At 39.4% G+C, this 16595-nt stretch overlaps 1 protein-coding gene across 2 annotated transcripts in view; it reads right to left on the bottom strand.

Moving 5' to 3' along the window:
- Positions 1 to 918: 918 nt before the first annotated feature.
- olfm2a (olfactomedin 2a) overlaps positions 919 to 16595 on the bottom strand; it is a 132632-nt gene continuing 116955 nt past the window's right edge. For both annotated transcript variants that reach the window (XM_058378233.1, XM_058378231.1), the window contains exons 4-6: positions 16037 to 16256; positions 7873 to 7979; positions 919 to 1951 (exon numbers count right to left, since the gene is read on the bottom strand). In XM_058378233.1, the coding sequence (XP_058234216.1) occupies positions 1277 to 1951; positions 7873 to 7979; positions 16037 to 16256 (1002 nt within the window). In that variant the 3' untranslated portion in view covers positions 919 to 1276. The remainder of the gene's footprint in view (positions 1952 to 7872; positions 7980 to 16036; positions 16257 to 16595) is intronic.

The raw sequence follows: 16595 nt of genomic DNA on the forward strand, positions 1-16595 counted from the left end.
GTGTCACCCAAATGAGGATGAGGTTCCCTTCTGAGTCTGGTTCCTCTCAGGGTTTCTTCCTCATATCATCTCAGGGAGTTCTCCCTCACCACAGTCACCTCAGGCTTGCTCATTAGATATAAATGTTAGTGATAAATAAAAAACTTTATTATTTTTATTCTATGTTTTATGGTAATTCACACTCTCTGGTGTCACCCAAATGAGGATGAGGTTCCCTTTTGAGTCTACAGTAGTTCCTCTCAAGGTTTCTTCCTCTTACCATCTAAGGAGAGGTTTTCCTCGCCACAGTCGCCTCAGGCTTGTTCATTAGCGATTAGGGATTAATACAAATACACTGAAATATACGTCTAATATTAATCTTGAACTTTTTGTACTATATTTCGTATGTTCTGTAAAGCTGCTTTGAGACGACATCCATTGTTAAAAGCGCTATACAAATAAATTGAATCGAATGATCTGAATATTAAACGAATATTCTTTAAGCAAAAGAAAGAGGCGACTCCCTTGGACACTAAAAAAAACAAAAAAAACATTTTGCAGCAAACAGCCACAGCAGCGAGTGTTGGCAAAGTCCCCGACCTCATCACTCCAGCTGCATTTTAATGCCTTCATCATCATTCCTCTATTCTTTCCTCTCCATCTCTCCGTCTGTCCTCATTTAGTGCCTCTCCACTCTGCCCTTCATGGACCATAAAGTTCCCCAAAACACTGACAGCTCTCGTCAGGAATCCTTGTCAGGTACACCTACAGAACACCGGCTGTTCTTACACAGAGCCGTATCCTTACTCAGATTTCTGCAGGAAACCCTGAGGGAACCGTTGCTGGAAAACAGTGGCTTGTGTCAATGTCACACACACACACACACACACACGTGTCCCTCACCTTTTCTCTCAACAAAGTGAAATGAAAGACACGCTCTGAAATGGTAAAGGTAGACGTTTATTCTTTTTTTTTTGGCCACAAATCAAAAACGTGTCATGCTCACTTGTCACAAAAAAAAATAAAATAAAACAAGAGCTCAGTCCGTATATCGGCATCGACCTTGCTGCCCGTGGGCTTTTTCGCAGTACATATGTGAATAATAGCACTCTATGAAATGTTAAAAAAAATAAAAAGAAAATTAAAAAAAAGAAAAAGAAAAGTCTAAGCTCCAGTCATGGTCATGTCCTTCTTATCAGTTTATATGTATATACACTTGTATGGTAAATATGTAATGCACAGGTGTGTTGTGTATTGTGTATGTGTGTGTAGGTGTGTGTACGTATAAGCGACAGCGTCAGTCCCCGGAGGTCTTGATGACCTGGAACAGCGTGACGTTGTAGAGCACCTGGTGGCCGTTGTTCCAGGTATAGAGCACACGCTCACGTGGGTTGTAGTCCATCATGGAGATGTGTGAGTACTGGTTATGGAATGGGATGTCCGTGTACTCGTAGGTGGACGTGTTGGTGTAGTAGGCGAAGTAGATCTTGGCGCCGGCGAGATGCGAGTTGGTGACGTAGAGAGTACCGCAGATCATGAAGGACTCGCCGGCGCTGCGCTTGGGGAAGCCCGTGTCCCACGTCTGAAGGATTTCCAGGCTCTCTGGCTGCAGGCGGCTGATGACGATGTTGCCGGCGTTGGCGATGGTGGTGTACACGACCCACAGCCCGCTCTCGTCGGCCATCAGGTCGATATCGGACGAGCCGCCCCAGGAGTACGGGAAGGTGTTGTTGTACCCGGCGCCGCTCAGACTTCTCTGCACCAGGACGCTGCGCGAGCGAAAGTGGTACTTGATCAGGATGTTGCTCTGGTACTTGTTGTAGTAGAGGGAACCGTTGTAGACCACGTGACCCGTTCCGGCCCAGGGGTGAGGCAGGAGGTGCTGAACGAAGTTCTGACCCTTCATGAAGTCATTTAGGGTGCGGTACTCGAGCACACGCCGGCCTTTGAAGTAGCCGTCCATTGACCACACCTTGAGGAAACGACAAGAGACGGAGAAGAGGCGTGAGCATAAAGAGGTAGGGAGGAAGATGAAAAGGGAGGGGAAGGACGACAGTAAAGGCAGAGATGGAGATATTAAAATGAATGAGGACGGAAAATGAACAGCAGGACAGAGTTATGGGAAAGGAGGGAGAGCGGAAAATGAAATGGAATTCAAATTTTTATTTGCTCCTCTGTGGCCCAGACACTTTCAATAAAACAGTCATTAGGTTGATTAGCTGGGGAAAAGGTTTCAGCAGACATAATGATGAACTCAGACATGCCTTCTAGAGTTTTCTCTCCACGGTTTAACTACCCAGGAAGACACGTGCATCAGACATAGTTAGCAGAAAGATAGAAAAGTGGTGCAGCAGGAAATGGTATAAGAAACGGACTAACAACAATGCACAGTGGCCTGGCTGGTGAATTCTCAATTCTGATTGGTCAGGAAGTTTCAGCAGATCAGAGAATCCTGTTTCCTGTTAATCCACTTGCTCCAGTATGATGATGTTTTTATACTGGGTTAATGTTGATACAGAGACAGTGTCAGTGAGGAGACTTTTATTTAATACATTAGGAAGGAGTCTCCAGTGCAGATGCTTTATAACTTTCAGAGTAAAAGCTGCAAATGGAAAAAAAAATGTATTTTGAGTTAGAAAAAAAAATCATGATAAAGTTTTCTCTTTAAGTTTAAAAAATTTAATGATTTAGTAATTAATTTATTTTTTTTATGAATATGGGCTTTTTTCCTAATTTTATTTCTAATTAATAGCTCACCCCTGATTATTTTCTTCCTCACATCTATATAAATGAAATATTTTCCATGAAATAAATATCCAGTCCTCTACATGTTTCCATGACCGCTGAGTTGGTCAGGCTTCTGAGAGTGTATTATGATGTAAATGACCACAGTGTTCATGCGCTATTGACAAATTGTCAATATTGTTATCATATATTTCTGTTTGTCTTTAGTATGGATGTCTTATAGTTCAGTGTTAGCTGTATACTATAAGTCAAGAAAGTAAGGCAGAAGGAAGCAGGATTGGTGGAAGAAAAAACGACAGAAAAAAATTAATAGAAGTGTGAGAAGTGTAGCCTTTCACCTGTGGTGACTAACTGTGTATGTGTGTGTGTGTGTGTGTGAGATAGATCTTCTCTCTCTGTGTATGTGTGTGTGTGTGTGAGATAGATCTTCTCTGTGTGTGTGTGTGTGTGTGTGTATGTTCTTGCGCTTTGCACTCCACTGCTGCTGTTGCACCGTGACCTTTACCAGCTCACAGCAGCAAATCAATCCTGTTAGCATCTCTCTCTCTTCCTTACGCTCCATGCTTCCTTCTCTCTCTCTCTCTCTCTCTCTCTCTCTCTCTCTCTCTCTCTCTCTTTCTCTCTGCATGACCCGAGCGTCCCTCAGACCTCGGCTGAGATCTCCATCTTTTCATATTCACGCTGTCTCTGACAGAGCTTTCGGAGCAAGACGACAGATACGGCTGGTGTTTGCGGCTCGGATTCGTCCTTCACACTGTAATGAGGTCCTACTGAGAAATCGCCCTCTCTCTTTTCATCTCTATTTTCCATTTCCCTCGGTTGCTTCTTTCCCCCCCCCATTCTCCATTTTTAATCCGCCCCCTTTTTAAAATCTCCCACTTGGAGCGTGAGCATCATATTTCCATGGTGCTTGTGTGTGTTTAAGATGGTGTGGTATGTGTTTGAGCTTATTTATCTTTTTATTTATTTATTCATCCCTGCGGTCAGCCTGTGGTTTCACCCAAACCGGAGATGACCATTTGTTCCTCTTCATCTCCGTTGTCCGAGGTGACACCATGAACTCGATGACAGTCTGATCGGTATGATCGATTCCGCTATTAGCCAGAGCTCCCTGATTTATACGTTGCCTGATGTGATTAATGTATTTGATACAAGGACTAATGTGTTTCCGTTGACTCCTACCATCATTAAATCCACAGTCAAAAGACCTGATCTTGGGTCCTTTGCTGTTCACTGATTACTATCCATTATATCATCCAGCTAAAGGTCCATGTTTGTAAAAACTCTTGCTTTCCAAGGAACAGATACACAGTTACTCTGATTAAATGAAATGGCTTGTAATGATTGATTAGTTTATGGCTATTAAACATCATTTGAAGTGGTTTTCTTACAGAGGGAATGTCACACAGGTCATTCAGACATTGTGAGCCTGGACGATACTTAGAACCTGAAAAAGGGATTTATTTATTTATTTATTTATTGATTGCACAGATTGTTCAGTTGATGTTCCACAATTTTTATCAATACATTTTTATATTTTATTAATATATTTTTTATTTTTCTGTATATTTTATTAATATATTTTATATTTTGCCATATATTTTATTAATATATTTTATATTTTGCTGTATCTTCTATTAATATATATTGTAGATTACTATTTTTTTTTCAGATTTTGCCATGTCTTTTATGATTGTACTTTTTCATTTTTTTCTATATTTTTTATCAATATATATATTTTTATATTTTTCCATATATTTTATCAAAATATTTTCTCTTTCCCACCTGTATAGTAAATGACATTTTTTTATTGAAATTTTATTCTTTATATATTTTATTCTCTTTTTATTTTTTTACTGATTTTTAGGACAATGTCAAACTGCATGTGACAAATAAAATTCAGAATTTCAATTGAAATTAGTTTTGCTAATTTGCGTAGTAGCGTTTGAGTTCAGTTTAGAAACTGACAAGTGGAGGATAAACACACTTTCACACTCACACACACTCTCTGATTATCTTTAACCCCTGTTTTAGTCAACAGTAGTTTAATTACGGAAATGATGGCATGTTTCAGTCAGAGAGAGTAAATAAACGGAAAATCTACGAACGTCTGGGAATATTCTCTAGCGAATCTCTTTAACTCATTTACATAAATGCACCTGATTGGTTAAACCACAGTAGAGGATCTTCTACAGCTGATTCATGGTTACAAAACTAAGATGGCTTAAAGTTGTTGGAAAAAAGTCAGTTTTTGGTTCAGTCTGATGAAAAACTTTGCCTGGATTTACATCCGGAACACAAGACCAGATTAAATCAGGTGACTCTTCATTTAGACCTCAGTAAAGGAAAAATAATGCTCTAATTCCTCTAGACTTCTCCTCCTCTCTACATCTGCTTCCTTCAGGCAGGTTTCATGCAGAGATCATATCTGGATAGGGATTATCTACATAAACACGGTTCTCAGCCTCATGTCATGTTGTGGGTGTATGTGTTGGGTTGTGCATGCATAAATACTGTGGCTGAGAAGCGCAAAACAAAATAAAAAATTTGAAAAAAGAAAAAAAATCTGAAAACTATAATAACATCTGAAAAGATAACATTAATAATAATTTAAATAACTAATATATAAATATAACACATAATATAATATATAATATAATATAAAACATAAATAATATTTTCAGATTTGGGTTTTTTTTCTGATTTCTTATTTTTGTTTTTAGATTTTTTGTTTTTCAGATTTGTTATTTTGTTTTCTGATTTCTTATTTTTGTTTTTAGATTTCTTTATTTTCTGATTTGTTTGTTTTTTTTTCTTTTTAGATTTGTTTATTTTCTGATTTGCTATTTTTTTTCTGATTTCTTATTTTGGTTTTTAGATTTGTTTTTTGTATTTCTTATTTTCTTTCCTAATTTCTTATTTTTGTTTTTAAATTTTGTTTTTTATTTTCTGATTTGTTATTTTCTTTTCTGATTTCTTGTTTTTAGATTTGTTTGTTTTTTTCTGATTTGTTATTTTGTTTTGCACTTTTCGGCCACTGTCTTTACATCCGTCTTTCAAAACTCAAACCCTTTCTAACATAATATAATGCATGATAGAAAGAGCTGATTTTTGTGTGATGATCAAAACAGGAAGTGTGTAATAATCCAAATGGTAATGAGGAATACTGTTAGTCTACTAAAACCTAGAGTGGAGTCTTAAGGTGCATTCCAATCTCATACTTATGTATTATTCTACACGAATAGTGTTAATAGTGTATTGTAGTAGTGTGTTCAAAGTAGTGTGAAAAGTCCATCAAGAAGAAGAAGAAATTATCCAGTTCATGCATTTATTTAAAAAAATAAAAAATAAAATAAAAAATGAAGTGTAGATTGTTGGACATTTCATGCACTTAGTGTATGTAGAGGAAGAGGGGCGGGGCTATCAGAAATGCTAAAAAAAAAATTTCAACATGGTACTCCAGTGGACGAGAAGTCTTCCAAATGTCTTTAAATTAACACATTAAAATATTAACCGTATTGTAAATGCTAAAGCTAACAGCATCATGTTATGTGTGTCTAATCTCATTTACCATCAACTGGGAAATACCTTATAACATTCCATTTAGTAAAAAAAAATGGTAGTGTCCCATTAGAGACAAGTTTGACCATTCTAACATTCATACACTAGACATTAGAGGACATAGTGCATAGTGTGTAGTATGTCATTTGGGATCAGCCATCTTGAAATTTTTTCTGGTAGCTCCGCCCCTTTTCTCTCTACGTAAATAACGCTGCTAACGTCGAGGTTGTGACGTGTCTAACATTCCACACTTCTTTTTTTTCAGTTGAATAAGTTCAACATCTTGAAGTGGACTTTTCAGAAAGTACTCGATTTGTGACGCACCTCTAATTCTGGGCAGATTTAATACCAAACATCAGGATTGGATTTATTGAATCATAATGTAGAAGAAAATTGTTCCTATTCAGCCAAGCTTTTATGTCTTTAACACAGTATCTCTTTGTTCCATTCCTTCCCCTCCTTTTTATTTCCCTGCCCTATTTTTCTCTCTTCTCTCTCTTCTTCTTCCCTCATCTATTACCCTCGTCTTTGTTCTCGTCTCCCCTGCAGTAGTTATTTTGGGTTGTTTGTTATGTGCAGCGCCCGGTAAGGGAAAGCTTTACTACATCATCTCCATGAAGTGCTGTGTCAGGTTGTGGTGGAGCTGCTGCTAATTACTGCAAACTTTAGCCTAAACAAGTTGTTAATATCTATGCTCCGTGATGAAGCGATTAATCAGACTCGGACAGGAAAGAGAGTGGGGGGGGGTATAGAGGGAGAGAGTGAACAAAGGAGGGAGGGGGGATGGGAGGGAGAGAGCATGGGAGGGATTGAGGGAGAGAGTGAGGGAGGAACCAAGGGAGGGAGAGAGTTAGGGAGGGAGCAAGGGATAGAGCAAGGAAGGAACCAAGGGAAGAAGCGAGGGTGAGAGGGAGGGAGAGATTAAGGGAGAGAGTGAGTGAAGGTAAAAGTAAGGGGGTTAGTGAGGGAGAGAGTGAGGGAGGTAATGAAGGAGAGAGTGAGGGAAGGAGCGAAAGGGGGAGTGATGGAGAGAGCGAGGGAGCGAGAAGGGGAGTAAGGGAGAGGGTAAGTAAGGGAGAGAGCAAGAGGGGGAGCGAGGGAGAGGGAGGGAGTGAGGGAGCGAGAGGGGGAGTGAGGAAGAGAGTGAGGGATCGAGAGGGGGAGTGAGGGAGGGACGAGAGGGGGAGTGTGGGAGAGAGAGAGGGAGGGAGCGAGGGGGGGAGTAAGGGTGGGAGTGGTGGTGGAGATGGTCGTAAAAAAAAAAAAAAAAAAAGCAAGGATGGAGGAAGGGATGGAGTGAGTGAAGAAGAGGTGGAGAGGAGAAGAGGAGGAGAGATGACCATCTATCAGTGACTCAGATCTCTCCATGCTGGAAAACAGCTTTCCAGCGTCCATGACTCACACTCTGTGGGAGACTCATTATGTGTGTGAGCGTGTGTGAGTAAGAGCGTATGTGGGCATGTGTGTGAGTGTGTGTGTGTGTGTGTGTGTGTGTGTGAGTGTGTAAGTGCACGTGCATGTAAGTACTCTCCTGCCTCCAGAGCTGTGGTCATGTGATTAGCAGGAGGATGGATTAGTTTCTCTTACCCTGTTATCAGAGCTGGGAATCATGGTGTCCGTCATCCAGGAACCAAACCTAGAGCCTGAGGCGCGGATGGTGATGGGGTTACTGACGCCTGTTAGCTTCCCACAGCCTGGATTTAAACCACACACACAAACACACAAACACACACACACACACACACACACACTGTTAATACTTTCTGCTTCATGTTTCATTTACTATTTTTAACAGCATTAAGAAACACTCATATACTGTACACTATAACAAATTCTACTAATAAGCCCAAATAATCCTTCAAATATGGAAAAATAAACAAAAATGTGTTTAAATCATTCCTGTACAGTGTGGGGTATCCTCTTCAGTATCGGGGTAACATAATGGCAACATCTGTATTTCTGTCTATTTCCAAATACCCGCATAGCTGCATCTAATTTCAACTTTCGTTTGATTAAAAAATAAATAAATAAATAAATAAATAAATAAATAAATAAATAAATAAATAAATAAATAAATAAATAAATAAATAAATAATAAATTAAAACCTCAAGAGTGAATTTTCAGTTTGTTTAGAAAAAATCTTTATTTATTTAATTTTCTAGTGCACACCAATTATTATTATTTTATTGATTTATTATTATTTTATTTTTTAAATTTTTATTATAGCATTTTATTTATAAGCACCTTTCAGAAACCCCAAGGATACCGTACAGCTAGATCACAACACATAAAAATCTTGTAATGATATTAGTATTAAAATTCATATTAAGAAAATTGAAATAAAAAGATTGAACATTATATGACTAGCTCAACTGAAATGTGAAGTAAAAGGAAATAATAAAAAAAAAAGAAACAGAAAAAAGGGGTATTGTGTTTCTATGTCTAATGGCCCGCACTCTACACTCTTAGATAAAGAGCTTCTTTGAGCAGTTAAATGTTCTTGGCTTCGTAAAAATTGTGTTACACATAAAACCCTGTCTAACGCTAATGGGGAAATCCGATCTTAAAGAAATACATAAAGGGGGAAAAAAAAGATTTTGGACAAAATTGTGTCGCAGTCGGAAATGTCTAGAGTCTTCAGGGAAATGTATAGAGGTCAGAAAAGTCTAAATCTATCCAGAGTTATCCAGAAACCTGTACTCTCTCGAAAACAGTTTCACTGGGGTTTCACCGGAAGCACAAACTATACACCGTCATATGGTTCTAGAGTGCTTTACCCAGGACAATGCAATATGTGCACTTCATGTGCTTTTATCAAGACCTCTGCCTTTTGTGTGTTGGGTGTCGAGTTGTTTTGTTTTAGATCTTAATTCATTTGTCTATTTAATCCATTGTGTAGCTTTGTTCATTGTTTATTGTCTACGTCTTCGATTTTCTCCATATTCCTGCTTCCTCATTATAAATGATCCTCATTCCTGTGTTTGCAGCATTGCTATGAATTATGACCATGAGTTTGGCTTTACACACATGCTTCCTGCCTCTGAGTAACTGGTAAAGATCTGATTTTCTTCAAACGTGTAATGATTTTCCGTTACTTTTGATTTGGAAACAGTTCTAATATATAGTAACTTCTATAGCCTCAAGTCCTTTTGCAAAGAAAAAAAAAGCTATCTTAAAACATTCAGGCAGCTGAAAGTTTGATTTTGTAAGAAGTGGTAGCTCAGTGGTTAAGATGCTGGACTTTAGATCAAAAGTCTGTAAGCTCAAATCTACCACTGCTGAGCTCTCGATCAAAACCCTTTACCCTCAGCTGCTTGGTTGTGTAACTGAGATAAATATAAGTCTAGCAAAATGTCCATAGTCTATAATGGTCAGATGACTGTGTTTCCTCTGAATGCAAAACCTTCAGGTCTAGTGTACAGTGGAACCTCGGTATACGAATTGAATTTGTTCTGGAGGCGAGTTCTTAAGGTGAAAATTTGTACTGCAAAACGAATTCTCCCATAAGAAATAATGTAAACGCAGGCAATCCGTTCTAGCCACACAAAAATATGACCAATACGAAGCGTGTGGAAACTGTGTGGCTGCTTACCAAGAATTGTCCCAAGTCAAGCATTCCATGTCAAGGTTCCTCACAGGAAGTCGTGCCACCAAGCTTGGGCTAAAAATAAAACAGACCGCCCACACCACCAATCTGTCAACAAAAAAATGCCTGAAAAATCACACAGACTCTTCCGCTGACTTAAAAAAGACCATAAACTCGCTTCGGTAGGCTTCGCTTGGCTTTCCACTGATGCAAACCAGTTTTGAACTGTTCCCGGGCGTATGCACAACTTAACTTGCGTTCGGTTCAGGTCAGTTCATTCATATACACTACCAGTCAAAAGTTTGGACAGACCTTTTAATTCCATGTTTTTTTGTTTAGAGATTTATTTTCTACATTCTAGAACAATGCTGGAGATTTCAAAACTATGAAATAACACACATGGACTTAAGTAATCCATATGTAATGACAACAAAAAACAGTCAGTTGTTATTTTAAGACACGAAGGTCAGGTGTTCTGGAATAGTTCTTGCAAGAACAGTATTGTCAAGTGCATTTGCAAAACCCATCAAGCACCATGATGAAACTGGCTCACATGAAGACCATCCCAGTAAAGCAAGACCAAAACTGACCTCTGCTGCAGAGGAGAAGTTCATTTAGAGTTACCAGCCTCAGAAATCACCAATTAACAGCACCTCAGATTAGAGCCGTTATGAAGACTTTACAGAGCATCAGTAGCAGACATATCTCAATATCAACTGTTCAAAGGACATTATTGTGGATTTCGGCCGCCTTCATTGTTTTACAATGTAGAAAGAAATAAACATCAGGAAAGACCATGGGATTAGAAGGTGTGTCCAAATTTTTGACTGGTAGTGTACCAAAAATGCTTCATATGCCGATGCAAATTTCTTGCCAAATTTCAATTCTTCAAATCAAAATCTGTACGAGAGAGCATTCGTATGCCAAGGTTCCACTGTATAGTAAAATATTCATTCAGTCATATACCAAATTAAGGTTGCTTTAGATCCAGAGTCTATTCCAGGGTTAGGGTTAGGGTTAGCACATATAACACAAAGTTCACTTCAGTTCAGTTCGAAAAGTTCAAAGTCCTTTTCCAAAAAAAGAAAAGAAATCCAGGGAAAACAGCTATACTCTGTTCATTCTTGTGCTCTGGTATCAAAAAGGTTCACACACAAGAAAGTCTATGAACCACCTTCTCAGGAAAGTTCAGTACTCACAGTATTCCACTTCGTGACCACCCCGTACTGCTGCCCTCTGCACCTTGGACACTATTGCACAATACACACTTTATATAATTTTGCATAACACAGTTGTAACACACATTTTACACTTCCTATATACACTATATTGCCAAAAGTATTCGCTCACCTGCCTTGACTCGCATATGAACTTAAGTGACATCCCATTCCTAATCCATAGGGTTCAATATGACGTCGGTCCACCCTTTGCAGCTATAACAGCTTCAACTCTTCTGGGAAGGCTGTCCACAAGGTTTAGGAGTGTGTTTATGGGAATTTTTGACCATTCTTCCAGAAGCGCATTTGTGAGGTCACACAGTGATGTTGGACGAGAAGGCCTGGCTCTCAGTCTCCGCTCTAATTCATCCCAAAGGTATTCTATCGGGTTGAGGTCAGGACTCTGTGCAGGCCAGTGAAGTTCATCCACACCAGACTCTGTCATCCATGTCTTTATGGACCTTGCTTTGTGCACTGGTGCACAGTCATGTTGGAAGAGGAAGGGGCCAGCTCCAAACTGTTCCCACAAAGTTGGGAGCATGGAATTGTCCAAAATGTCTTGGTATGCTGAAGCATTCAGAGTTCCTTTCACTGGAACTAAGGGGCCAAGCCCAGATCCTGAAAAACAACCCCACACCATAATCCCCCCTCCACCAAACTTTACACTTGGCACAATGCAGTCAGACAAGTACCGTTCTCCTGGCAACCGCCAAACCCAGACTCGTCCATCAGATTGCCAGATGGAGAAGCGCGATTCGTCACTCCAGAGAACGCGTCTCCACTGCTCTAGAGTCCAGTGGCGGCGTGCTTTACACCACTGCATCCGACGCTTTGCATTGCACTTGGTGATGTATGGCTTGGATGCAGCTGCTCGGCCATGGAAACCCATTCCATGAAGCTCTCTGCGCACTGTTCTTGAGCTAATCTGAAGGCCACATGAAGTTTGGAGGTCTGTAGCGATTGACTCTGCAGAAAGTTGGCGACCTCTTCGCACTATGCGCCTCAGCATCCGCTGACCCCGCTCCGTCAGTTTACGTGGCCTACCACTTCGTGGCTGAGTTGCTGTCGTTCCCAAACACTTCCACGTTCTTATAATACAGCTGACAGTTGACTGTGGAATATTTAGGAGCGAGGAAATTTCACGACTGGATTGTTGCACAGGTGGCATCCTATCACAGTTCCACGCTGGAATTCACTGAGCTCCTGAGAGCGACCCATTCTTTCACAAATGTTTGTAAAAACAGTCTGCATGCCTAGGTGCTTGATTTTATACACCTGTGGCCATGGAAGTGATTGGAACACCTGATTCTGATTATTTGGATGGGTGAGCGAATACTTTTGGCAATATAGTGTATATTCTACTTTATATACATATTCTATATACATATTTTATTATATTTTATTTTTACCTACTGTGAACTTTTTATATTTTGTATTTTTATATTTTATCCTTGTCTTTTTTTCTGTCCTTATTCCTTTTCCTAGGGTCAAAACAGTCGTGTAAGCATTTCACTGCATAACATAGTGTGTATGATTATGTATGTGACAAATAAAATTTGAATTTGAATTTGAATTTGAATTTGAATTTGAATTTGAATTTGAATTTGAATTTAAATTTGAATTTCAGAAACGATAGTTGTATGATTTAACGGTTCAGTTCTGATCACTCACTGAAAGAAAACAACAGTTTGCTTATCAGTGTTCAAGTAGAAAAACAGAAAGATAATGCACATCACCACTCTTAGCATGTTTGACATCTATCACGAGTCTAAACGTCACTTTAAACGAACACCTTCTTCGGCACAACGCAGGCTTTTTTCCCCCGCCGCCTGCTTCTCTCGTGCTCAGACACACAAAATGGTCATGCCCCATGTCAAAATTCAAAATAAAAGTCTCTACGTAATGGAATTAGCAGATCCCCTCCAAATAGATAGAATGTTTATCAGTTATATCAAGATAAAAATGATGGCTAGTGATGCTACTGCTTTCGTGTTTCCTTGTTCACAGTCATTAAGTCCATGGAAGCGCTAGTAAAGCTATTTAGAGTAAAGTTCATTTCACAAAGCAACCATCAGATTCTGGCTGGATAACTTTAAAACCCACTGAAGTACTCCAAGATCACCTATAAGAGATTTCCAACCCAACAGAAGCATGCAATGCTTTAAATAATGAAACAATAAAATCTTGACCATATGGTGCCTGCTAGTTAGCCTGAACTCTTCAACTGCCCAGAAAAATAACCATGAAAGAATCACGAAGCCGTCAACATACAACATACGTGCAGTCTGACAGGGTTAAACAACAAATATCCAAATGAGATTCGATGGCATGAAAGGTATGCGGCATCCAGAATCAGCGACTGTTTCTGATAAAACAAGCTTATTTATGCCTGAGCGAGGACAAATTACCTTTTCTCAGATGATCTGTACGCGTGTGGCGTTTGTGATAAAAATACACCGACACAATTTGTCACATGCCAGCGCAGGTTACGGAAAGCCAGTTCTGAAACGATTAGCTGAGCTACGATGACTCAGTGTTTGTGTTTTGTATACGTCTGTAATTGATTTATGGAAAAACTTTAGATCGGTCATTAAAAAAATACCCGGACGTAATATCCGAGCTAAATGGGTGATTAGAATAGAAACGCGAGTAATCGCTAATTACAATCAGCATACTTCTAATTGTGCTAGCTAGGATTTGCATAATTCTAATTGTATGGATGCAGTTTCAATCAATGAATCTAATTCCAGGTCATCATCGTTCCTTCCTAACTATGCATATGTACATACACGTTTGATTTAAAACTCGAAGCTGTTCATTAAATGAAGACTTTCGGGCTGGCTCGACGGAGTTCTGCTGAAGCAGCGGAAGACACGCTGCCAAAGACGGCACTTATAACGTAGTGCAAGTTTTCTGTTTGGACTCAATCAGCAGCAAACGTCTGTAAGAATAGCCAGTCTAGTGTCTCGTATTATGCCATTTTTGCATGGTTGTCAAATATTTCAAAGGTCACTTATTCCTTCAAGCTAAAAATTCATCTTGCAATGATGGCTAGTCATGAGATTAGATGTGAAGGCTAAAATCTAATATCTATCAATATCTGCAGCGGGAAGCTATTAGGTCTGAGCAGAGCATTATATCATACAGTTTCACTGATGCCTTGATAAGAGTGATGGGAGGCAAACTATTATAAAAGTGCACTTAAAACATTTAAGCAGCTGCATTTGTGATTGGCTGAGAAGTGGCAGCTCAGTGGTTAAGATGTTAGACTTCTGATCATAAGGCTGTGAACTCAAATCCTCCAAGCTGCCACTGCAGGGCCTGAGATAAACAAGATAAATGACATTCTGGATAGTGGCTCCTATTAAAGTGCTGTAAATGTAAATTGTGCCCATGGTCCATAATGCTTTGGCTCATGCAGCATTTCCTCTGAATGTAAAACAATTTAGTGGGAACACTTTCAAAACATTCAAACCAAGGGTTCTGTTATCTGTATTCGGCAAAGTCTGTCTAGTTTTACTTACTTTCTCATTTGGGGAAAAATTTTTGATGTAGGAAATAATCCAGCTCATTCACTGATCATGTGACTCCAAATATATTAGCAATAAAATGGACACCAAATTGTTACCTGACACAATTATCACTAATCTACACAAATCTATAGTCTTCTTTTTCTTCTTCTAGATTCTTCTAGAATCTTCTTCAGTTCATTCTCTTTACAGCTCGACTGTACAAAAATCCAAAATAATCTGATATGTGTCAACAGCAAATAATCAAAATGATACCTTCACGTATTTTTATATTTACGGTTGAAAGCCAGGGAAACGGTTCAGTCATGCTTTGACAGAAGACGTCATCAAGAGTAACTACAAAATTATTCAGATTAATGCTGGTTCAGACAAGTCCTAGTGCTGTCTAGTCAGTAACTTCTGTCCATCCATTTTCTTTTCTGTTTATAATACCCAGAGTCACAGGGGAGCCTGGAGTCTAGGATCTGGGGGATATCCTGAACATTGTGCCGACTCATCACACACACACACACACAGCATTCACACCCTACAGACAATTTAGAAATGTCAATCAGCCTAAAATGCTTGTGTTTGGACTGTGGGAGGAAATCCACAAACTCTGTACATTAAGGCAAAGGTGGGGAATTGACTATCCAACCTTTCGAGATACAAGGCAAACTTCTACTAAAGCCACCATGTCCACAGTCAGCAGGACCAATCCCAGCTTAAGTAAAAAACGTTAAATGTCAGGGCTGTGAAATACAAAGAAATGTCATCCTAGATCTTGTCTGAGTAAGTCGTACTTTCGACTTTTGTGGATGGATTCAAGAGATCAAGCAGTTCTGACTGAAGGCAGAAATTGAGCTGAAGACACTGTTTTAGAGAGATTTTGTAGGGTTAGATCTCAGAGAAGGTCACAACAGGCACCCTAAAGTTGCCGCAAGAGAGTAAGGTTCTGAATCAAAGAACATGGATAACACTGAAGAACCCACACCCGGACAAAACCTTTAGAGCTTAAGTCTTGTTGCCGAGCCAGTGAACTTTATACTCTCAAAACAATGGGTTCCTCTGGGGTTCTTTTGGGATGTTTTCTGTTTGTTCTAAGTCTCTACATAGATGCTTAAGGAACAAACACAGGCTTCACACACATGGCAATAAAGAAGAATAGAAAAGAAAGGAGAAAAGGTCTGCAGCTAGAAGCTAAAAAAACAACGGCAAATGGCTTGGATTAACACTGCAAGGCTTTTGACACAAAAGGTTATGTTCATCTTCAGGTAATTATAGTCATATGAAAAGCTTCAAAGTTGCATAATTTGAAGATAATCACTACCCTATTTGGAATTAGGGCTTTCCTCTCAGTTATCAGTGTGAATACAAGTGTTAATAATGCGATCACACTCAGTCCACACCCACACAAAACACTCTCCCTCATTCTCACCCAGCTTCTGCATGCAGGAGTGAAGGCGTGTCTCCAGTAAGAGGACTCTCTGCCGGAGCTCCTCGTAATCATAGGCTCCCATCTCCTCTTGGATGGCCATGAGCACCAGCGACAGGTTCCTCACTTCATCTCGAAGTCGTAGGATCATCTGCGCATCCGTCTTATACTGCTCAAGCACTGGCAACAGGGGGAGCAGCTGAGTCACTTTGTCCTTTAGGTCCTAGTAGACAGAAGGAGAGAAAACATCTCATATCACATCTATTATTGGTTCAGGTCTTTCGGAAGACACCAAACGGAAAATTAATTGCAGTTCATCTGTGTCCAATCCCATATGGAATAGAAAGGGTAGAAAAGATATGCACTCTTCCATATTAACTTAATCAAGCAAAACTAGGAACAGCTATTTAAGCTTAACGTGTATGTCTGATTCCATTTTTTATACATATGCTGAAATATCAGAAAAATTGCCTCTGTAATCCTATATGTTGAGAATTGGCGGTGTATAAAACCAGGCAGGTCCTGATACAATTGACTTAAAATACAAACTTCCCCTTTGCAT

Source organism: Hemibagrus wyckioides, linkage group LG24 (genome assembly GCF_019097595.1).
Source record: "Hemibagrus wyckioides isolate EC202008001 linkage group LG24, SWU_Hwy_1.0, whole genome shotgun sequence".
NCBI classification, from domain to species: domain Eukaryota; kingdom Metazoa; phylum Chordata; class Actinopteri; order Siluriformes; family Bagridae; genus Hemibagrus; species Hemibagrus wyckioides.